This window comes from Heptranchias perlo, chromosome 4 (genome assembly GCF_035084215.1).
Source record: "Heptranchias perlo isolate sHepPer1 chromosome 4, sHepPer1.hap1, whole genome shotgun sequence".
Classification (NCBI taxonomy): Eukaryota; Metazoa; Chordata; class Chondrichthyes; order Hexanchiformes; family Hexanchidae; genus Heptranchias; species Heptranchias perlo.
Genome location: NC_090328.1, coordinates 3,786,078 through 3,810,594, shown reverse-complemented (window position 1 = coordinate 3,810,594; position 24,517 = coordinate 3,786,078). Strand labels below are relative to the sequence as shown.

Here is a 24,517-nt window from a genome sequence, read left to right as displayed (position 1 = left end):
TAAAAGGCCTACCCCTTATTCAGAGATTGTGACCCCTTGTTCTAGACTCCCCAGCCAGGGAAAATAACCTCCTTGCATCTACCCTATTGAGCCCTGTAAGAATTTTGTATGTTTCAATGAGATCACCTCTCATTCTTTTAAACTCCAGAGAATACAGGCCTAGTCTACTCAATCTCTCCTCATACGACAATCCCACCATCCTAGGAATCAGTCTGGTGAACCTTCGTTGCACTCCCTCTATGGCAAGTATATCCTTTCTTAGGTAAGGAGACCAAAATTGTACACAATACTCCAGGTGCGGTCTCACCAAGGCCCTTTATAATTGCAGTAAGACATCTTTACTCCAGTACTCAAATCCTTTTGCAATAAAGGCCAACATACCATTTGCCTTCCTAATTGCTTGCTGCACCTGCACGTTAGCTTTCAGTGACATCCAGGTCCCTTTGTACATCAACATTGCCCAATCTATCACCATTTAAATAGTACTCTGCCTTTCTGTTTTTCCTTCCGAAGTGGGTAACTTCACATTTATCCACATTATACTGCATCTGCCATGTTGCAAATTATGCATTAATTCTTTAAATTGCCTGTCTATCGTCATACCTTTTAATGTAGTTCCCCAATCAACCACAGCCAACTTGCACCTCATACCTTCGTAGTTTTCTTTGTTTAGATTTAAGAACCTAGTTTCGGATTGGACTACATCACTTATAGATGTAGCACTGTCAGCCTAGATAATATGATCAAGTCTCTGGAGTGGGGCTTGAACACATGACCTTCTGACTCACAGGTGAGAGTGCTATCACTAAGTCAAAGTCATCCCATGAGAGTCACTACTGCATTAAACTTTTATGCCACCAAATCCTTCCACGCCAACACTTGCAACCTGTGCCAAATGAGTCAGTAGCTGGTGACAGATGAATCAAGCAATGGACAGAGAATTTGTTTGCGAGGGCAACAAGTTCATCTCCTTCCCTGTGAAAATGATGCATCAGTTTAACAGGGTACAGAACCTTTCCCTGGTGGCAAGGTTCTCAGAGTGCAGGCACCCATATACTGTGCAAGCCATTGTGCTTGACCAGCATCTCTTGATGTGCAAGATGCTGTACTGTGGGCTGGGGGCGGGGAGGAAAGCAGCAGCACGTCCATTTTGCCAGCCAAAGTGCTGCACCATTAGTCAATTGCTCACAGCCTTCTTTTTGTGGCTCCACATTGTGTTTTCTTTCACTTCTTTCACCTCCCCCAACCTCCATGGCCATGGCAACGGCCAACAAATATTTCTATAGGCTGTGGCAATATTTGCCCCATCAAAGAAAGTCACTTACCTTTAAGTGCTCATGCTCTTTCAAGTTTGAGCTGCTGGTCCAATTTTCTGTGTTTCCTGTTAAGAGTAGCTGCCAGGACATGACTAAAGCTGCGCAAAGCTTATGCAAATGAACATACTCCACAAATCAGCATGGTCAGCTCAGTGCATTTTTTTAGCTATTCCCAGCTCAGATTTTGCCTGGCCTGCAAAAGCAGGGCTATGCAGACTACACCAATGTACCCAACACAATCCAGTGATACAGTCTTACGAACGGTTACATTTCCACCAGACCTTCATGACAGCAGTGGCCAGGTACCCTTTTGTTAAAGTTACTGAGCACCCGAAATGTGACGGCAATAAATTTATTCCATGGAAAAAATTAGTTAAAAAGCAATAGCAAATGTCAAGCAAGGCAGAGGTTGGGGGAAAATCATAGCGCAGCCTGATCATATGCTCAGCTGACATATATAGACAAACTCTTGCCAGCAGGGCACCAGATAGAAATCAGGAGCAGAGATCTTACTACATTTTTCTCTCCCTAGCCCAGGGCAGCGAGTCCAACTGCAGCTCTCCCCTACCCTGTATTCTGCCATCCGAACTAAGATTATCCAGCCAGAGACGTCGCTGGTCTGCAAAGCTCGATATCACACTTGGCGCACTTATCCGCCAAGGCACCGAAGAGCCCTCAGCCCACACGAGAGGACATCACCCACCAGGTACATGGTTCATACTCCTGCGACTTGGCCAATGTTGTCTATCTCATACGTTGCAGGAAAGGATGCCCCGGAGCATGGTACATCGGCGAGACCATGCAGACACTGCGACAACGGATGAACGGACACCGCAGAACAATCGCCAGACAGGAGGGTTCCCTCCCAGTCGGGGAACACTTCAGCAGTCAAGGACATTCAGCCTCCGATCTTCGGGTAAGCGTTCCCCAAGGCGGCCTTCGTGACACATGACAACGCAAAATCGTCGTGCAGAAATTGATAGCCAAGTTCCGCACCCATGAGGACGGCCTCAACCGGGATCTTGGGTTCATGTCACGCTACATGTAACCCCACCAGCAAAAAAAAGTTATCTGTTTTTAATGAGGAGTGTAGAAGAGCATGCCAGGAGCAGCACCAGGCGTACCTAAAAATGAGATGCCAACCTGGTGAAGCTACAACTCGGGACTACATGCATGCTAAACAGCAGAAGCAACATGCTATAGACAGAGCTAAGCGATTCCACAACCAACGGATCAGATCAAAGCTCTGCAGTCCTGCCACATCCAGTCGTGAATGGTGGTGGACAATTAAACAACTAACGGGAGGAGGAGGCTCTGTAAACATCCCCATCCTCAATGATGGCGGAGTCCAGCACCTGAGTGCAAAAGACAAGGCTGAATGAAGCGCTTGCAACCATCTTCAGCCAGAAGTGCCGAGTGGATGATCCATCTCAGCCTCCTCCCGATATCCCCACCACCACGGAAGCCAGTCTTCAGCCAATTCGATTCACTCCACGTGATATCAAGAAACGGCTGAGTGCACTGGATACAGCAAAGGCTATGGGCCCCGACAACATCCCAGCTGTAGTGCTGAAGACTTGTGCTTCAGAACTAGCTGTGCCTCTAGCCCAGCTGTTCCAGTACAGTTACAACACTGGCATCTACCCGACAATGTGGAAAATTGCCCAGGTATGTCCTGTCCACAAAAAGCAGGACAAATTCAATCCGGCCAATTACCACCCCATCAGTCTACTCTCAATCATCAGCAAAGCAATGGAAGGTGTCGTCGACAGTACTATCAAGCGGCATTTACTCACAAATAACCTGCTCACCGATGCTCAATTTGGGTTCCGCCAGGACCACTCGGCTCCAGACCTCATTACAGCTTTGGTCCAAACATGGACAAAAGAGCTGAATTCCAGAAGTGAGGTGAGAGTGACTGCCCTTGACATCAAGGCAGCATTTGACCGAGTGTGGCACCAAGGAGCCCTAGTAAAACTGAAGTCAATGGGAATCAGGGGGAAAACTCTCCAGTGGCTGGAGTCATACCTAGCGCAAAGGAAGATGGTAGTGGTTGTTGGAGGCCAATCATCTCAGCCCCAGGACATTGCTGCAGGAGTTCCTCAGGGCAGTGTCCTAGGCCCAACCATCTTCAGCTGCTTCATCAATGACCTTCCCTCCATCATAAGGTCAGAAATGGGGATGTTCGCTGATGACTGCACAGTGTTCAGTTCCATTCGCAACCCCTCAAATAATGAAGCAGTCCGAGCCCGCATGCAGCAAGACCTGGACAACATCCAGGCTTGGGCTCATAAGTGGCAAGTAACATTCGCGCCAGACAAGTGCCAGGCAATGACCATCTCCAACAAGAGAGAGTCTTACCACCTCCCCTTGACATTCAACAGTATTACCATCGCCGAATCCCCCACCATCAACACCCTGGGGGTCACCGTTGACCAGAAACTTAACTGGACCAGCCATATAAATGCTGTGGCTACGAGAGCGGGTCAGAGGCTGGGTATTCTGCGGTGAGTGACTCACCTCCTGACTCCCCAAAGCCTTTCCACCATCTACAATGCACAAGTCAGGAGTGTGATGGAATACTCTCCACTTGCCTGGATGAGTGCAGCTCCAACAACACTCAAGAAGCTCGACACCATCCAAGATAAAGCAGCCCGCTTGATTGGCACCCCATCCACCACACTAAACATTCACTCCCTTCACCACCGGCGCACTGTGGCTGCAGTGTGTACCATCCACAGGATGCACTGCAGCAACTCGCCAAGGCTTCTTCGACAGCACCTCCCAAACCCGCGACCTCTACCACCAAGAAGGACAAGAGCAGCAGGCACATAGGAACAACACCACCTGCACGATCCCCTCCAAGTCACACACCATCCCGACTTGGAAACATATCGCCGTTCCTTCATTGTCGCTGGGTCAAAATCCTGGAACTCCCTTCCTAACAGCACTGTGGGAGAACCGTCACCACACGGACTGCAGCGGTTCAAGGCGGCGGCTCACCACCACCTTCTCGAGGGCAATTAGGGATGGGCAATAAATGCTGGCCTCGCCAGCGACGCCCATATCCCGTGAACGAATAAAAAAAAAGTACAACTGGTCATTCTCTCTCTTTTTCTGCCTTTCGGGTGTCTCTCTCTCTCTCTCTCTGTCTGTCTGTCCTTGTGTTCTGACCGTTTGTGTATTCAGTAGTCTTGTATGTAATGTTTCTCTGTCTGAACACCATTCCACTCCTTTGATTGCTTTGATTATATCTCTGCAGAGGTGTGATAACGGGCAGTTGGAAAGATTATCTGTAATCACCAGGCATTGTTCTCTGACTATATATGCTGTACCTTTATGGAATCCTACACTCACCTGACGAAGGAGGAAAGCTCCGAAAGCTTGTGATTTCAAATAAAGCTGTTGGACTATAACCTGGTGTTGTAAGACTCCTTACATTTGTCCACCCCAGTCCATCACCGGCATCTCCACATCATACTTTTAAACTGTGATTATCAGAGTTTTCATTTACAAGAGGCTCAAAGTTACAAATGGGAGTGAGTGCAACAAGAGGAATTTAACCTCGAGATGTTCGTAAAACCCACTCACCTGGTTTAGAACATGCCCAAAGAATAAATCAAACTTGATTTTACACACAATCCTGTCAATCACCAGATATGGCACAGTCATAGACAATATGATATGAAATAAACTGAATAACCCAAAATAATAAAGTAAAGCACGATTAAAGGGGGGGAAAAAACAGTCTGAAATTATTATGGGATAATAGCATGCAAAATCTTCTAAAAAAATTTCACCAGCAACTAACCACAAAAAACAAGGCCATGTGCAGCGGATGTCACAATTGACATTGAGGACATTCAAGCACTGGCATTGCAGGGTGAATGTCTACCTACCCGCACTTCCATATTTGGTATACAAAGTATTCCTATTAAAGATTGGATACCCGAGTTTCCCGGCCGGCACAGATTTATAATTCCTGCAAACCAAGCACAACATATGCAGTCAAAAAATTTCCAGGCTCATTAGCCAAAGGTTCAACCACCATATTTTCAAATCCAGATAAGGTTTTTAAAAAAGACTAAAAAAAGTTTACATTTATCCTATGGGCATATATAATTTCACCAAGTGATGTAAAGCCAGAAATTAAGCTGGGTGATATTGGTGTGAGAAGGCTTTATGTACCAGAATGACATTACCTTGACTGCTACTTTACATGGGTTATGATATCAGGTAAAGTTATTTCACACAAAACACATGAAATGTTTACAGGCTAAGAGTCCATAGCGTAATTTCTATGCCTTAATTTATATCAGTGAAATAACAAACAAACAGATAGCTGTGAGTTACAGGCTGGAATCTAATAGAGGGGTTCGGGTGCTTAATACAGAACAGATACTCAGTGAGTTACAGAATGGGATCTAATGGAAGGTTCAAATGCTTTAAATATAGAATAATGGATACCTGGGGCAAGTTACAGGCTGGAATCTAATCGAGGGGTAGTTTACATATGGAATAACGGACCACCCGGGAGTGAGTTACAGGCCAGAATCTAATCAAGGAATTCGGACAGTTTATATAGAATAACAGATACCCAGAGTGAGTTACAGGCTGAAACCTAATTTGATGAGCTTGGAGAGGAATGCACTGAGACCTGCTGCTCTTTGTGCTGTTGGACAAACACACAAAGCCAACTGCATAGGGATTAACCACACTGAATATCCTGATTTCCAGCTCTGCTTTAACTGTTCTGCCACTGACTGGGAGTTGAAACAACAGTGGGATAGCAGATCAGTGCTGGACTATAATGCAGGATGAGGTGATTGGCAGGCACACATTTGTGCAACACCAATTTTCACAATGCTGCTACCCCAGTATCCTGGAACAAGAGACCAGCTGAAGAGCTGGGAGGACATGATCTGAACAGTCCTGATGAACTCAGCCAGGAGCATAGTCAAGTTCTGCAATATAAATATTTTATCATGAGGGTAAATGGTCTCTAGAGAAAACTCAATCTTTAGGTCTTTCTGGGCAGCGAGATGTCACGAGTCCTCCTACTCTATCAAGGACTGCAGCGGTTCATGAAGGTGGCTCACCACCACCTTCCGAAGGGCAATTAGGGATGGGCAATAAATGCCGGCCTCGCCAGTGACGCCCACATCCCATGAACGAATATAAAAAAAGGGGGCTGGTGGGATTACAAGATACTGACGCTGCTTCCATGTTTCTTTCCCACTCACCAAAGTCAATGGATTAGGAGGAGATTGGCGTGAAAGGCTTGATAATAACCATTTAGCCGAGCAATTTATGCAACCATTGCTGTGTTAGTGGCCTTGGTAACATTGCGTTCAGTTCGACCCTCTTGGTAACATGGTCTTTCAAGGTCTTACCACAGCATGACAATATAAAATATGCCATTCACCATCAGTAAGGGAGCAACAGTCAGAATTGTATCAAAGAAACATTTATATCAGACAGTGTCACACTGAGTAGAGACTATACGATAACTTTCATCCTCCCTCTTAACACGAAGGAGTTTTAAATTATGCCACACCAGTTTTCCATGTAGCCAGGAACATCAGCTGACAGCACTTCCTAACCCTTGCTCACTCCCATGACAAGTGATGAGCACTACTTATTGCATTAAGGTCATGGGATTTCGGAGTGTTTTAGATGTGTGTTTTGGGGCTCTGGATAGTCTCTTGGAGAGCTGTGCCAGTTCAGAAACAGACATCGCTAATCAAACTATTTTACCTAACCAGGGATGGCACTAAAAAGACACACTAATGACCTTCCTATCTGGACTCCAATCCTACACGACATAGTTGACTCAATGCCCTCAGGGTAACTAGGGACGGGTAATAATACTGCCTTGCCAGTGTTTCCCACATCCCAAGAACAAATATTTAAAAAAAACACTTGACATAGGTTATACACCTCAATGAATCTTACCTGCCCAGGATCGGAAGGCTGCTACTATTGCCATTTTGCTGGCTAATAACCGTGCTTCTCTGTCCTCTCTGCATGAAAACAATAAATACACAACTATTATACCCCTAAAAGCAACCATTACATTCAGTTTCTTCTCCCCTCAAGGTATATCCTTGCTGGGGTATGGTTCCAAAAGCACTTCTAGCCCTGTGGCACTACACCTTATTTTCTTGTGTAGGACCAGAAAGTGTCAGCAGGCTATTCATTTGCGGAGGGAATCACAGCTGAAGCCAGTCCTGACCTCGCCCAATGTGTGTGTGCAGAAGCCGGGTCTGATTTTTCCCCTCCCTAGTCCAGGATACCAAAGCTAGTAAAAGCCCCCAACCCCATCGCCACAGCTAAAATAGGCTAATTCAGCACAGACTGGGAGCGAAAGTTGGGACCCTTCCTGACAGGCCAGACAGATACTTATCCACTAAGCATTCAGGGCAAGCCCTCCCTTTCTGGTGGGCCACCTGCTCCCAGGGCTTAACTGCTCTGGATCCCCCAACAAATTTCTTTATATCAGGATTATGGGCATTGATTTTATTGTATTTGAAAAGAAAATCAAAGAGGGAACTTACTTGAGCTGCCCCTCTGCAGTGTCTGGATTATGTCTGTAGTGAAAATCCGTGTATGGTGCTAAAATTTGCTGCAACACAAGAGAAAACATCATTGCAATAGTTCCTTACAGCTTCAGCTTGTCTTAAATAACCAAACTACTTCAAAACATCAATTCACTCACAATGGAGGTACAAAATCTCAAAAACTCCCTGTGCATCACCCAACTCACACTTGGCATGCATTATCTGCAATCCTGAGTGGTAGTAAAACCACATGTAAAGCAGCTTCTCCTGTCCCAATCTGCGCATCAGCATAGCTCTCAAACTCACCATCACCCACCTGAAAATACAGAGCATCCAAGCATTTTTGTTTGCATTGGTCACATAAGTGTGTACCATGGAGCCTGAGGGTCACATATAAAGTTACCCCTGCTAATAGCTCCTCAACTGAATCGGTGCCTATTTTTAAAATTTGCCCGAGCCTCTGTTTGGTTCTTGGGAAGGTTTTCTACATTAATGGTGCTATATAAATTTACTTCCAGTCTGAAACAAGATCTGATGCTCTACTATTTTTCCAGGATGTGAAATGCACCACCTCACACTTATCTATATTGAAATCCATATGCCATTTACACACCCATTCTGCAACTTTATTAAGGTCATCTTGTACTTTGGCAGGTATGGGGACCAAGGATCTAGAGATGGAGGCGCCTCAGCCCTTGACCTTGACTTGCTACCTGTATGGATGAAAGCAAGGTGACCACGGCACTATGGTACAGGAGGCTATTCAAGTGGGAGGAGTAAAAAGGAATGTGGTAGTAGTAGGGGCTAGTATAATCAGAGGGACAGACACTATTCTCTACAGCCACGACAGAACCCCGAAGGCTGTGTTGCCCGCCCAGTGCCAGAGTTAAGGACATCTCCTCGCGGCTGGAAAAGAACTTGATGCATGAGGGGGAGGATCCAGTGGTCGTGGTCCATGTAGGAACCAATGACATAGGTAGTACTAAGAATGAGGTTCTGCTGAGACAGTTTGAGGAGGTACAGTCTAATAAGCAGAATTTCAAAAAGGTAATAATCTCTGGATTACTACCTGAGCCACATGCAAATTGGCAGAGACACAAATAGATCAGAGTGTTAAGGGAGGAAGGGGTTTTGATTCATGGGGCACTGGCACCAGTACTGGGGAAAGAGGAAGTTGTTCCAGTGAGATGGGCTCCACTTAAATCAGGCTGGGACCAGTGTCCTGGTGAATTTTTTTTTTTTATTCGTTCACGGGATGTGGGCGTCGCTGGCAAGGCCGGCATTTATTGCCCATCCCTAATTGCCCTCGAGAAGGTGGTGGTGAGCCGCCTTCTTGAACCGCTGCAGTCCGTGTGGTGACGGTTCTCCCACAGTGCTGTTAGGAAGGGAGTTCCAGGATTTTGACCCAGCGACAATGAAGGAACGGCGATATATTTCCAAGTCGGGATGGTGTGTGACTTGGAGGGGAACGTGCAGGTGGTGTTGTTCCCATGCGCCTGCTGCTCTTGTCCTTCTAGATGGTAGAGGTCGTGGGTTTGGGAGGTGCTGTCGAAGAAGCCTTGGCGAGTTGCTGCAGTGCATCCTGTGGATGGTGCACACTGCAGCCACAGTGCGCCGGTGGTGAAGGGAGTGAATGTTTAGGGTGGTGGATGGGGTGCCAATCAAGCGGGCTGCTTTATCTTGGATGGTGTCGAGCTTCGTGAGTGTTGTTGGAGCTGCACTCATCCAGGCAAGTGGAGAGTATTCCATCACACTCCTGACTTGTGCATTGTAGATGGTGGAAAGGCTTTGGGGAGTCAGGAGGTGAGTCACTCGCCGCAGAATACCCAGCCTCTGACCTGCTCTCGTAGCCACAGTATTTATATGGCTGGTCCAGTTAAGTTTCTGGTCAATGGTGACCCCCAGGATGTTGATGGTGGGGGATTCGGCGATGGTAATGCCGTTGAATGTCATGGGGAGGTGGTAAGACTCTCTCTTGTTGGAGATGGTCATTGCCTGGCACTTATCTGGCGCGAATGTTACTTGCCACTTATCAGCCCAAGCCTGGATGTTGTCCAGGTCTTGCTGCATGCGGGCTCGGACTGCTTCATTATCTGAGTGGTTGCGAATGGAACTGAACACTGTGCAGTCATCAGCGAACATCCCCATTTCTGACCTTATGATGGAGGGAAGGTCATTGATGAAGCAGCTGAAGATGGTTGGGCCTAGGACACTGCCCTGAGGAACTCCTGCAGCAATGCCCTGGGGCTGAGATGATTGGCCTCCAACAACCACTACCATCTTCCTTTGTGCTAGGTATGACTCCAGCCACTGGAGAGTTTTCCCCCTGATTCCTATTGACTTCAATTTTACTGGGGCTCCTTGGTGCCACACTCGGTCAAATGCTGCCTTGATGTCAAGGGCAGTCACTCTCACCTCACCTCTGGAATTCAGCTCTTTTGTCCATGTTTGGACCAAGGCTGTAATGAGGTCTGGAGCCGAGTGGTCCTGGCGGAACCCAAACTGAGCATCGGTGAGCAGGTTATTGGTGAGTAAGTGCCGCTTGATAGCACTGTCGACGACACCTTCCATCACTTTGCTGATGATTGAGAGTAGACTGATGGGGCGGTAATTGGCCGGATTGGATTTGTCCTGCTTTTTGTGGACAGGACATACCTGGGTAATTTTCCACATTGTCGGGTGGATGCCAGTGTTGTAGCTGTACTGGAACAGCTTGGCTAGAGGCGCAGCTAGTTCTGGAGCACAAGTCTTCAGCACTACAGCTGGGATGTTGTCGGGGCCCATAGCCTTTGCTGTATCCAGTGCACTCAGCCGTTTCTTGATATCACGTGGAGTGAATCGAATTGGCCGAAGACTGGCTTCCGTGATGGTGGGGATATCGGGAGGAGGCTGAGATGGATTATCCACTCGGCACTTCTGGCTGAAGATGGTTGCAAACGCTTCAGCCTTGTCTTTTGCACTCACGTGCTGGACTCCGCCATCATTGAGAATGGGGATGTTTGCAGAGCCTCCTCCTCCCGTTAGTTGTTTAATTGTCCACCACCATTCACGACTGGATGTGGCAGGACTGCAGAGCTTTGATCTGATCCGTTGGTTGTGGAATCGCTTAGCTCTGTCTATAGCATGTTGCTTCCGCTGTTTAGCATGCATGTAGTCCTGAGTTGTAGCTTCACCAGGTTGGCACCTCATTTTTAGGTACGCCTGGTGCTGCTCCTGGCATGCTCTTCTACACTCCTCATTGAACCAGGGTTGATCCCCTGGCTTGTTGGTAATGGTAGAGTGAGGAATATGCCGGGCCATGAGGTTACAGATTGTGCTGGAATACAATTCTGCTGCTGCTGATGGCCCACAGCGCCTCATGGATGCCCAGTTTTGAGCTGCTAGATCTGTTCTGAATCTATCCCATTTAGAATTGAATAACTAGGGATGTAGATAGGGCTTTAAACTAAAGGCAGTAGTGGGGGGGGGGGCGGTGGAGAAGAGGGGAGGGGAAATTTAGAAATCTAATGAGAAAAGTTAAGACAATACAGCAGTGTAGTGACTCGGGTAAAGATAACCAGAGTGCGACAGGAAGGGACAAAGTGTTTACAAATAATAGTGCAATAAGTACGGTCAAAGCAGGAAAAAAAAATGGTAAAAAGTCAAAATTAAAGGCTCTTTATCTGAATGCACGGAACATTCATAACAAGATAGATCAATTAATTGCACAAATAGAGAAAATGGATGTGATCTAATAACCATTAGAGAGACATGGTTGCAAAATGACCGCGGTTGGGAACTAAATATTCCAGGATACATGACATTTAGAAAAGACAGGCAGAATGGAAAAGCAGGGGGTGTAGCCCTAATAATAAAAGATTACAAAAGGACAGTGGTGAGAAAGGATCTTGGCTTGGAAGATCAGGAAGTAGAATCAATATGGGTGGAAATTAGAACTAACAAGGGGCAGAAAACACTGGTGGGAGTAGCTTATAGGCCCCTAATAGTAGCAATGCCGTTGGACAGAATATTAATCATGAAATAATGGGAACTTGTAACAAAGGAAATGCAGTCATCATGGGGGACTTTAATCTGCATATAGACTGGGCAAATCAAGTTGGCAAAGGTAGATTGGAAGGCGAATTCATGGAATGTATTTGAGATGGTTTCCTACAGCAATACGTCATGAAACCAACCAGGGAACAGGCTATTTTAGATCTTGTATTATGTGATGAGATAGGGTTATTTAGTAATCTCACAGTAAAAGATCTTCTGGGGAAGAGTGATCATAATATGATAGAGTTTGAAAGTAATGTACTTAAGTCAGAAACTAGAATCTTAAACTTAAATAAAGCCAATTACATAGGTGTGAGGGGCGAGTTGTCAAAGGTGGATTGGGAAATTAAATTAAAGGGTTTGACAATGGTAATCATTTAAAGAAATATTTCAATATTCTCAACAAGTATCCATTGAGAAAAAAAACCTCGTAGGAAAAGTGATCCATCCGTGGCTAACTAAACAAGTTAAGGAGTGTATCAGATTGAAAGAAGAGACCTATAATGTTGCCAAGAGTAATAAGCCTGGGGATTGGGAGAGTTTTAGAAATCAACAAAGGATGACCAAAAAATTGATGAAAAGGGAGAAAACAGAATATGAAAGTAAATCAGCAAGAAATATAAAAACGAATTGTAAGAGCTTCTACAAGTATGTAAAAAGGAAGAGAGTAGGAAAAGGCCTGTTAGAGGCTGAGACAGGAGAAATTATAATGGGCAATCAGGAAATGGCAGATCCGTTAAACAAATATTTTGTACCTGTCTTCACTGTAGAAGACACAAAAAGCATACCAAAAATAGTTGGGAACCAAGGGGTAAATGAGAGTGAGGAACTTAAAACAACTGATATCACTAGAGAAAAGGTACTGGAGAAATTAATGGGACTAAAAGCCGACAAATCCCCTGGACCTGATGGCCTACATCCTAGGGTTCTGAAAGAGGTGGCTGCAGAGATAGTGGATGCATTGGTTATGATCTTCCAAAATTCTCTAGATTCTAGAACGGTCCCAGTGGACTGGAAGGAGGCAAATGTTGCCCCACTATTCAAGAAGGGAGGGAGAGAGAAAACAGGGAACTACAGGTCAGTTAGATTAGCATCGGTTGTCGGGAAAATGCTGGAATCCATTATTAAGGAAGTGGGTATAGGGCACTTAGAAAATCATAATATGATTAGGCAGAGTCAACATGGTTTTATGAAAGGGAAATCATGTTTTTGAGGATGTAACTAGCATGGTAAATAATGGGGAACCAGTGGATTTTGTATATTTGGATTTTCAAAAGGCATTCGATAAGGTGCCACATAAAAGGTTGTTACACAAGGTAAGGGCTCATGGGGTTGGGGTAATATATTAGCATGGACAGACGACTGGTTAATGGACAGAAAACAGAGAGTAGGGATAAACGGGTCATTCTAAGGTTGGTCGGCTGTAACCGCAAGGATCAGTGCTTGGGCCTCAGCTATTTACAATCTATATTAGTGACTTAGATGAAGGGACCAAGTGTAACGTATCCAAGTTTGCTGACAATACAAAGCTAGGTGGGAAGCAAGCTGTGAGGAGGACACAGAGTCTGCAAAGTGATACAGATGAGAATCCCTACGTGGTCAGTTTTCGGTAAAATATTAAAATGCCTACGTGGCAAAGAAGCAGAATGCAAAATGGTTAGAAAGGGTTAATTAGTTAGTAACTGAGATTGATACAAGTGGCCTGGCCCTCCTGCTGGGCCATATGTTTGCTTAGTCAGCAGGCCTGCATTGTCTTATCAATGATAGGTCTTTGATGTGAGTCAAGGACTGGTCTGAATGTCTCCATGTTTATGGCAGATCAATATAGGGAACGAGCTTAGCCAAAGTTGAAAGACATTCCAGGTTGGGAGATAAGGAACAGAAGGAACAGGGAAGAACATTCTAAGTTGGAAAGTGAGGAAGTTATCCCCTTTGATGTCTAACAGCAGCATGATCAGCACATGGACGATTTATGATTGGCCGGAAATAATGTAACCTCGCATGGCAACCTATGCCCGGCTTATGATTGGTGTTGACCCTCGTTAAGTATGTTCCAACCCTATTGATTTGTATAAAAACGTGTGGATTTCTGTATGTTTTTGTTCTTGCTCTGCAGCATTGATTTGGACTCCTGATAGAGTCCCTCTATGCTGGCAGAGCAAGAACAACAACATACAGAAGTCCACACGTTTTTATACAAATCAATAGGGTTGGAACATACTTAACGAGGGTCAACACCAATCATAAGCCGGGCACAGGTTGCCATGCGAGGTTACATTATTTCCGACCAATCATAAATCGTCCATGTGCTGATCATGCTGCTGTTAGACATCAAAGGGGATAACTTCCTCACTTTCCAACTTAGAATGTTCTTCCCTGTTCCTTCTGTTCCTTATCTCCCAACCTGGAATGTCTTTCAACTTTGGCTAAGCTCGTTCCCTATATTGATCTGCCATAAACATGGAGACATTCAGACCAGTCCTTGACTCACATCAAAGACCTATCATTGATAAGACAATGCAGGCCTGCTGACTAAGCAAACATATGGCCCAGCAGGAGGGCCAGGCCACTTGTATCAATCTCAGTTACTAACTAATTAACCCTTTCTAACCATTTTGCATTCTGCTTCTTTGCCACGTAGGCATTTTAATATTTTACCGAAAACTGACCACGTAGGGATTCTCACAGACAGGTTAAGTGAGTGGGCAAGAAGGTGGCAGATGGAATATAATGTGGGGAAATGTGAGGTTATTTACTTTGATAGGAAGAATAGAAAAACAGAATATTTTTTACATGGTGAGAAGCTATTAAATGTTGGTGTTCAGAGAGACTTGGGTGTCCTTGTGCAAGATACACAAAAAGTTAGTATGCAGGTACAGTAGGCAATTAGGAAAGCAAATGGCATTGTTGGCCTTTACTACAAGGGGGTTGGAGTACAAGAGAAAGGGAGTCTTACTACAGTTGTACAGGGCTTTAGTGAGACCACACTTGGAGTACTGTATACAGTTTTGGTCTCCTTATCTAAGGAAGGATATACTTGCCTTAGAGGCGGTGCAACGATGGTTCACTAGATTAATTCCTGGGATGAGAGGGTTGGCCTATGAAGAGAGGTTGAGTAGAATGGGCCTATACTCTCCGGAGTTTAGAAGAATGAGGGGTGATCTCATTGAAACATGTAAGATTATAAGGGGGCTTGACAGGGTAGATGCTGAGAGATTGTTTCCCCTGGCTAGAGAGTCTAGAGCTGGAGGGCATAGTCGCATGATATGGGATCGGCCATTCAAGACTGAGATGAGGAGGAATTTCTTCACTCAGAGTTGTGAATCTTTGGAATTCTCTACCCCAGAGGGCTCTGGATGCTGAGTCATTGAATATATTCAAGGCTGAAATAGATAAGTTTTCGGAGTCAAGGGGTATCAAGTGATATGGGGATCAGGCAGTTAAGTGGAGTTGAGGTCAACGGTCAGACATGATCTTACTGAATGGTGCAGCAGGCCCAAGGGACCGTATGGCCTACTCCTGCTCCTATTTCTTAAGATCTTAGTCGTAGTCTTCCTCAGTATTAACTGTACCCCACAATTTGGTATCGTCCACAAATTTTTAAACTATACTCCTGATTCCCAAGTCCAAATCTTTCATATAAATGGTGAACAACAGCACCGATCCCTGCGGAATACCACTACCCACCTTCCGCCAGTCTGAGTAAAAAGCTGAAAGTGACGAAAAGTTTAGTCAAAAGAGGTGGGATTTAGGAAGCTCAGAGAGAGGGAGCAGGGGGTTGGAGGGAGGAAATTCCAGAGTGTAGAGCCCATGCAGCTCATGGCATAGCCACCAATGATGGGGCGAAGGGAGAGAGGACATAAGAGGCCAGAGTCAGAGGAACGGAGAGTTGGGAGGTGGGCACAGAGAATTGTAGGTTAGAGAAAGGGAGGGGTGAGGCATGGACAGATGTAAATATGGAGGATAAGAATTTTAAATTTAAGGCATTGGGGGACTTGGAGTCGTTGCAGGTCAGCAAGGATAGGGATGAAGGGCAAGTGGGACGGTGTGGGATAGAATATGGACAGTAGTGGTTTGGATGAGCTTAGTTTATGGTGTTTTTTAAAAAAAAATTCATTCATGGGATGTGGGCCAGCATTTACTGCCCATCCCTAATTGCCCTCGAGAAGGTGGTGGTGAGCCTTCTTCTTGAACAAATGAATGGCTTACTAGGCCATTTCAGAGGGCAATTAAGAATCAACCACATTGCTGTGGGTCTGGAGTCACATATAGGCCAGACCGGGTGAGGACGGCAGGTTTCCTTCCCTAAAGGACATTAGTGAACCAGATGGGTTTTTACGACAACCCAGTAGTTTCATGGCCACCATTACTGATACTATTTTCTTTTATTCCAGATTTTATTTAATTAATTGAATTTAAATTCCCCAGCTACCTTGGCAGGATTTGAACTCAGAACTCCGTATTATTAGTCCAGGCCTCTGGATTACTAGTCTAGTAACATGCTATGCTACCGTACCCGTGTGGAGGATGAGAGATGGCCCATTTGCCCTTTATCCCTATCCTCGCTGACCTGCAACTGTAATAGTTAAATCATTAGATGACAAATGCATGAATGGAAGTTTCAGTAGCAAGGAGATTGAGGTGGGGTGGAGGCGGGGGATGCCCCAGAGATGGATAGAGACAGTCTGTGATGGAGGGATATGGAAGTAGCACAGTTCAAGGTCAAATAGGACACCGATGTTACGAAAAGTCCGGTTAAACCTGAGGTAGTAACTGGGTAGGGGGATGGAGTCAGTGGCAAGGATACAGAATTTGTGGCGGGGCTAAAGACAATGGATTTGGTCTTCCCAACGTTTAGCTGGAGGAAACAGTGACTCAACCAGGGCTGGGTGTCGGACAAGCAGTCTGACAATGCAGAGAGAGTGGAGGGGTCAAAAGAAGTGGTAGAGAAGTAGAGCTGGGTGTCATCAGCGTACGTGGGGAGCTGACCCAATGTCTATGGATGATGTTGCCAAGGGGTAGTATGCAGATGAGGAAGAGGAGGGAGCAAAGGATGAATCTTTTGGCACTCCCAAGGTGACAGTGCATGCTCTCGGGTAAGAGTGGAATCAAATGAGGGCAGTCCCACTGAGCTGTCTATTCCATATATTCACCACTATCCATGTGAAGATATTATACGGTCGAATCCATGCTTCCAGGGAGCGTGTAGTGGGATATCAAGCTATGCTGCAATTGCCCACCTTGCACTTCCGACAAGCCCAACCTCCACCGCGGAAATCCAGAATTGGCCCTTATATCTTTACTGTGTTCACCCTTTGTTGTTTAAGCTTAAATTCAAGTGCCCTTGTCCTAGAACCTAGATACTGGCCCTGTCGACGTGACAAACTAACGCAGCACAGACTGTGAACTGCACATAGGATCACCTGGTTCTGTACGGCTCAGTACTTTATCCACTAGGCCGCGGATTACTGTATTACAGGGTGCACAGCAAGTCAACCATTTCTATTGCGATAAAGCAACGAGTAGCCATACCTCCAGTTCCACATCAGCTCTTACGTACTTCCGCGTCTTTGGGTGATTTAGCAGGTGCAGAATGGTTGTGATGAGTGCCTCGTTTATCCGATTCAGTTGGCAGTCAATCACGTTCTTCAGAATGGTGCTGAGTCCTCCACGCAGGGCTACCACCTCCGCATTTTGAAGTGCTGAAAAAGTATAGTCCAGCATTTACACAACAGGAAACAGGGTAAACTTGGGATTGCCATACAGAGGAAACTGCAATCAGACTTCTTTATAACTGACCAAGCTAAAATTCAACAGCTATTTGTCGGTTCAAGCCCTACTCCAGGACTTGAGAACATAACCTAGGCAGTCCTGCATGTCAGAAGCGTCACCTTTCGGATCTGATAATAAACCATAGCCTTCCTGAAAGATTCCACAGCACTTTTCAAAGAGCCAGAAGATTTCCTGGTATTTTGGTCCACATTCCCCCCATAACCAACACCAATAAAAGGGATTGGGTGTAACTTTCACCATCAAACCTTGGGAGGTAAACTGGCTGACCGGATTACCTGCCCATTGTAGAACCTGTCAGATATTAATTTTCACTTCGCCAGTTTACCATCAGAGCAGTGTAGGTGAAAATTACCCGTTAACTGGTCATTTATTTAATTTGTTTGTGGGATCTTGCTGTGCACAAATTGGGTGCTGCGGACGATGAAGCACTTTGGGATGTTGAGAGGATGTGAATGGCCATTTCATAGCATCCGAGTAGGAACAGCACAGGAGGCGACCATTCGACCCATCGTGCCTGTGCCAACTCTATGAAAGCTATCCAATTAGTCCCATTCCCCTGCTCGTTCCCCATAGCCCTGTAAATTTTTTCCCTTCAAGTATTTATCCAATTCCATTTTGAACGTTATTACTGAATCTGCTTCCATCGCCCTTTCAGGCAGTACATTCCAGATCATTACAACTCACTCGTAAAAAAATGACTGTCCTCAACTACCCTCTGGCTCTTTTGCCGATCACCTTAAATCTGCGTCCTCTGGTTACTGACCCTTCAGCCACTGGAAAGTTTCTTATTTACTGTGTCAAAACCATTCATGATTTTTTTTAAATTCATTCATGGGATGTGGGCGTCACTGGCAAGGCCAGCATTTATTGCCCATCCCTAATTGCCCTTGAGAAGGTGGTGGTGAGCCGTTTTTTGAACTATTACAGTCCGTGTGGTGAAGGTTCTCCCACTGTGCTGTTAGGTAGGGAGTTCCAGGATTTTGACCCAGCGACGATGAAGGAATGGCGATATATTTCCAAGTCGGAATTGTGTGACTTGGAGTGGAACGTGCAGGTGGCGTTGATCCCATGTGCCTGCTGCCCTTGTCCTTCTGGGTGGTAGAGGTTGCGGGTTTGGGAGATGCTAGCGAAGAAGCCTTGGCGAGTTGCTGCAGTGGATAGTACACACTGCAGCCATGGAGCACCGGTGGTGAAGGGAGTGAATGTTTAGGGTGGTGGATGGGATGCCAATCAAGCGGGCTGCTTTGTCCTGGATGGTGTCAAGCTTCTGAAGTGTTGTTGGAGCTGCACTCATCCAGGCAAGTGGAGAGTATTCCATCACACTCCTGACTTGTGCCTTGTAGATGGTGGAAAGGCTTTGGGGAGTCAGGAGGTGAGTCACTCGCCGCATAATACCCAGCCTCTGACCTGCTCTTGTAGCCACAGTATTCACATGGCTGGTCCAGTTAAGTTTCTGGTCAATGGTGACACCCAGGATATGGTGACACCCAGGATGTTGATGGTGGGGGATTCGGCGATGGTAATGCCATTGAATGTCAAGGGGAGGTGGTTAGATTCTCTCTTGTTGGAGATGGTCATTGCCTGGCATGAATGTTACTTGCCACTTATCAGCCCAAGCATGGATGTTGTCCAGGCACGGACTGCTTCATTATGAGGGGTTGCAAATAGAACTGAACACTGTGCAATCATCAGCGAACATCCCCATTTCTGACCTTATGGTGGAGGGAAGGTCATTGATGAAGCAGCTGAAGATGGTTGGGCCTGGAACACTGCCTTGAGGAACTCCTGCAGCAATGTCCTGGGGCTGAGACGATTGGCCTCCAACAACCACTACCATCTTCCTTTGTGCTAGGTATGACTCCAGCCACTGGAGAGCTTTCCCCCTGATTCTCATTGACTTGAATTTTACTCGGGCTCCTTGGTGCCACACTCTGTCAAATACTGCCTTGATGTCAAGGCCAGTCACTCTCACCTCACCTCTGGAATTCAGCTCTTTTGTCCATGTTTGGATCAAGACCGCACCTGGAGTACTGTGAGCAGTTCTGGGCACCGCACCTTCGGAAGGACATATTGGCCTTGGAGGTTTACTAGAATGATACCCGGACTTCAAGGGTTAAGTTACAAGGAGAGATTACACAAATTGGGGTTGTATTCTCTAGAGTTTAGAAGGTTAAGGGGTGATCTGATCGAAGTTTATAAGATATTAAGGGGAACAGATAGGGTGGGTAGAGAGAAACTATTTCCGCTGGTTGGGGATTCCAGGAGTAGGGGGCACAATCTAAAAATTAGAGCCAGACCTTTCAGGAGCGAGATTAGAAAACATTTCTACACACAAAGGGTGGTAGAAGTTTGGAACTCAAGTGAGAATGTGTCACTGTTGTAATGTAGGAAACACGGCAGCCAATTTGCGCACAGTTAGATCTCACAAACAGCAATGAGATAACGACAAGATAATCTGTTTAGTGATGTTGGTTGAGGGATAAACATTGTCCAGGACACCGGGAAGAACTCCCCTGCTCTTCTTCGAAATAGTGCCATGGCATCTTTTCTATCCACCCGAGGGCAGACAGAGCCTCGCTTCAACGTCTCAATGTAAACAGCCCCATAGGATGCTTGTAATTGAATGGAATGGCTTGGCCCATTGATCAGTTGGGAGTTCGTCATCCAAGGACAATGGTTATCTCATAGATACAGGACAAATTCATAGCAATTCACATACACCAATTACCTTCTGTTTTTATGACCATCTATTCCTCTTAATTCGAACTGTTATTTCAAGTGTCATGAACAGGTGCAGAAAAATAATCAATAAGGCGAATGGAATGCTGGCCTTTATATCTAGAGGACTAGAGTACAAGGGGGCAGAAGTTATGCAGCAACTATACAAAACCCTGGTTGGACCACACCTGGAGTACTGTGAGCAGTTCTGGGCACCGCACCTTCGGAAGGACATATTGGCCTTGGAGGGAATGCAGCGTAGGTTTACTAAAATGATACCCGGACTTCAAGGGTTGAGTTATGAGACGAGATTACACAAATTGGGGTTGTATTCTCTGGAGTTTTGAAGGTTAAGGGGTGATCTGATCGAAGTTTATAAGATATTAAGGGGAATGGATAGGGTGGACAGAGAGAAACTATTTCCGCTGGTTGGGGATTCTAGGAGTAGGGGGCACAGTCTAAAAATTAGAGCCAGACCTTTCAGGAGCGAGATTAGAAAACATTTCTCCACACAAAAGGTGGTAGAAGTTTGGAACTCTCTTCTGCAAACGGCAATTGATACAAGCTCAATTGCTAAATTTAAATCTGAAATAGATAGCTTTTTGGCAACCAAAGGTATTAAGGGATATGGGCCAAAGGCGGGTATATGGAGTCGGGTCACGGGTCGGCCATGATCTTGTCAGATGGCGGAGCAGGCACGAGGGGCTGAATGGCATACTCCTGTTCCTATGTTCCCAAGATGATATTGCGCAAAAAACAACTCCTGTGCTATTTTATTAAAATTAGTTAATTCAAACTACTGAATTATCTTGAATTCTTTTTTAAACTAACAGCAGTAAACTATTGTGGGTAAATGTGGCATCCATTTTGCACGAAGCCAAAAATGAATGAGCAGTTAATCTAGTTTTTTTTTGAGGTGCTGGGTGAATGAGCAATGTTGAGCAGGACACCAGGAAATGTCTCTACTCTTCCTCAAACAGTGCCATGGGATCATCAACATCCATTCGAACATGAAAGCCTGGCCATGAGGGACAGCACTCCTTCAGCACTGCGCTGGGTGAGCCAAAGTTATGCACTCAAGTCTAGTGGGTTTGAACCCACAACCTTTTGGCCCAGAGGCAATAGTGCAACCACCTAGCCAAGTCCAAGGATAGTCACACACTTTTGTCCAGGGGGAAGAGGCTGAGGAATAAATGTCAAAAAGGGGAAAGATTAGTCCAGTTACCTAGCTCACAGAGGATGGCAAGACACGCTCGGACCATTCGATCGCGCTCTTGGAGTCCGTCATTTCCAACAGCAATCAGAGAATTTGTGACAGAGCTGGGGAACAGTGCAGCATTCACAGTGATCATCTGTATAAAACAGAAAAACAGACACCTTAGCCCCACAGATCATACGCACAGAAGGATGCCAACTCAGCTACAGCAGTCCAAAACTAATCCCACTGCCCGACCGTTTTCCAATAACCTCTATCTTCCTCTCCTTCAAATATTTAGTCAAATTTTCCTTAATAGATCCAATGGTCTCTCCCTCAACCTCTCCCTCTGGCAAAGCATTTTGTGCTTCAACAATCCTCTGTGTAAAGACATTTCTCCTAACTTCTCTCCTCACTTAGTGACAATTTATGAATGGCAGACTCTTCATCACTGACCCCAACCCAACTAGAGGATATTCTTTCCTTAATCACTCATCAAAAAATCATTTAAAAAACCTCTATTAAAATCGCCTCATCCTTCCCTGCTCAGTAGAAACTTCCTTTTCTATCATCATCAAACTTCAGGATTGTGCTCCCTCTGCCTAAATCCTAATCATCTATATATACACAGAGAACAAAAATGGACCCAGCACTGAACCCTATGGCACAAAACTTCCAACCCTACTCCAGTCCATTTACTCAAACTCTGTTTTCTGTTTGGCAACCAACTTTCAAACAGTGCCACGACATTTAAGAACACAAAAACATAAGAAATAGGAACAGGAGTAGGCCATATGGCCCCTCGAGACTCCTCCGTCATTCAATCAGATCATTGTATCATATTCGGTACAGCACAGGAGGAGGCCATTTGGCCCATCGTGCCTGTGCCGGCTCTTTGAAAGAGCTATCCAATTAGTCCCATTCTCCTGCTCTTTCTCCATAACTCTGTAAATTTTTTCCTTTCAAGTATTTACCCAATTCCCTTTTGAAAGTGACTATTGAATCTGCTTCCACCACCCTTTCAGGCGGTACATTCCATATCATTACAATGCACTGCGTATAAAAAATGTTTCCTCATGTTGCCTCTGGCTCTTTTGCCAATCACCTTAAATCTGTGTCCTCTGGTTACTGACCCTTCTGCCATTGGGAACAGTTTCTCCTTATTTACTCTTATCAAAACCATTCATGATTTTGAACACCTCTAACAAATCTCCTCTGTTCCAAGGAGAACAACCCCAGCTTCTCCAGTCTCTCCACATAACTGAAGTCCCTCATCCCTGGCACGATTCTAGTAAATCTCTTCTGCACCCTACTTAAGGCCTTGACATCCTTCCTAAAGTGTGGTGCCCAGATTTGAGCACAATACTCCAGCTAGGGCCTTACCATTGTTTTACAAAGGTTTAGCATAACTTCCTTGCTTTTGTACTCTATGCCTCTATTAATCAAGCCAGGATTCCATATGCTTCTTTAGCAACCTTCTCAACTTGTCCTGCCACCTTAGGAACATAGGAATATAGGAACAGGAGAAGGCCATTCAGCCCCTCGAGCCTGCTCCGCCATTTGATAAGATCATGGCTGATCTGTGATCTAACTCCATATACCTGCCTTTGGCCCATATCCCTTAATACCTTTGGTTGCCAAAAAGCTATCTATCTCACATTTAAATTTAGCAATTGAGCTATCAATTGCCTATTGCGGAAGAGAGTTCCAAATTTCCACCACCCTTTGTGTGTAGAAATGTTTTCTAATCTCGCTCCTGAAAGGTCTGGCTCTAATTTTTAGACTGTGCCCCCTACTCCTAGAATCCCCAACCAGCAGAAATAGTTTCTCTCTATCCACCCTATCTGTTCCCCTTAATATCTTATAAACTTAGATCAGATCACCCCTTAACCTTCAAAACTCCAGAGAATACAACCCCAATTAGTGTAATCTCTCCTCGTAACTTAACCCTTGAAGTCCGGGTATCATTCTAGTAAACCGACGCTGGCCCTCCAAGGCCAATATATGTCCTTCCGAAGGTGCGGTGCCCAGAACTGCTCACAGTACTCCAGGTGCGGTCTAACCAGGGTTTTGTATAGCTGCAGCATAACTTCTGCCCCCTTGTACTCTAGTCCTCTAGATATAAAGGCCAGCATTCCATTAGCCTTATTGATTATTTTCTGCACCTGTTCATGACACTTCAATGATCTATGTACCTGAACCCCTAAGTCCCTTTGGACATCCACTGTTTTTAACTTTTTACCATTTAGAAAGTACCCTGTTCTATCCTTTTTTGATCCAAAGTGGATGACCTCACATTTGTCTACATTGAATTCCATTTGCCACAGTTTTGCCCATTCACCTAATCTATCAATGTCGCTTTGTAATTTTATGTTTTCATCTACACTGCTTACAATGCCACCAATCTTTGTGTCATCGGCAAGCTTAGATATGAGACTTTCTATGCCTTCATCTAAGTCGTTAATAAATATTGTGAATAACTGAGGCCCCAAGACAGATCCCTGCGGGACTCCACTAGTCACATCCTGCCAATGTGAGTACCTACCCATTATCCCTACTCTCTGTCGCCTTTCGCTCAGCCAACTTCCTAACTTACAAGTCCGTACTTTTCCCTCGATTCAATGGGCTTCTATCTTAGCTAACAGTCTCTTATGTGGGACTTTATCAAATGCCTTCTGAAGTCCATATAAATAACATCCATTGACATTCCCCTGTCCACTACTTTAGTCACCTCTTCAAAAAATCCAATCAGGTTTGTCAGGCACGACCTACCTTTCACAAATCCATGCTGGCTCTCTGATTAACTGAAAATTCTCGAGGTGTTCAGTCACCCTATCCTTAATTATAGACTCCAGCATTTTCCCCACAACAGATGTTAGGCTAACTGGTCTATAATTCCC

At 45.3% G+C, this 24,517-nt stretch overlaps 1 protein-coding gene across 3 annotated transcripts in view; it reads right to left on the bottom strand.

Annotated features, from left to right (window-relative positions):
* rictora (RPTOR independent companion of MTOR, complex 2 a) overlaps positions 1-24,517 on the bottom strand; it is a 302,106-nt gene that overhangs the window by 114,700 nt on the left and 162,889 nt on the right. For all 3 annotated transcript variants that reach the window (XM_067982377.1, XM_067982379.1, XM_067982378.1), the window contains exons 7-11: positions 21,648-21,774; positions 17,444-17,613; positions 7,874-7,941; positions 7,272-7,339; positions 5,216-5,298 (exon numbers count right to left, since the gene is read on the bottom strand). In XM_067982377.1, the coding sequence (XP_067838478.1) occupies positions 5,216-5,298; positions 7,272-7,339; positions 7,874-7,941; positions 17,444-17,613; positions 21,648-21,774 (516 nt within the window). The remainder of the gene's footprint in view (positions 1-5,215; positions 5,299-7,271; positions 7,340-7,873; positions 7,942-17,443; positions 17,614-21,647; positions 21,775-24,517) is intronic.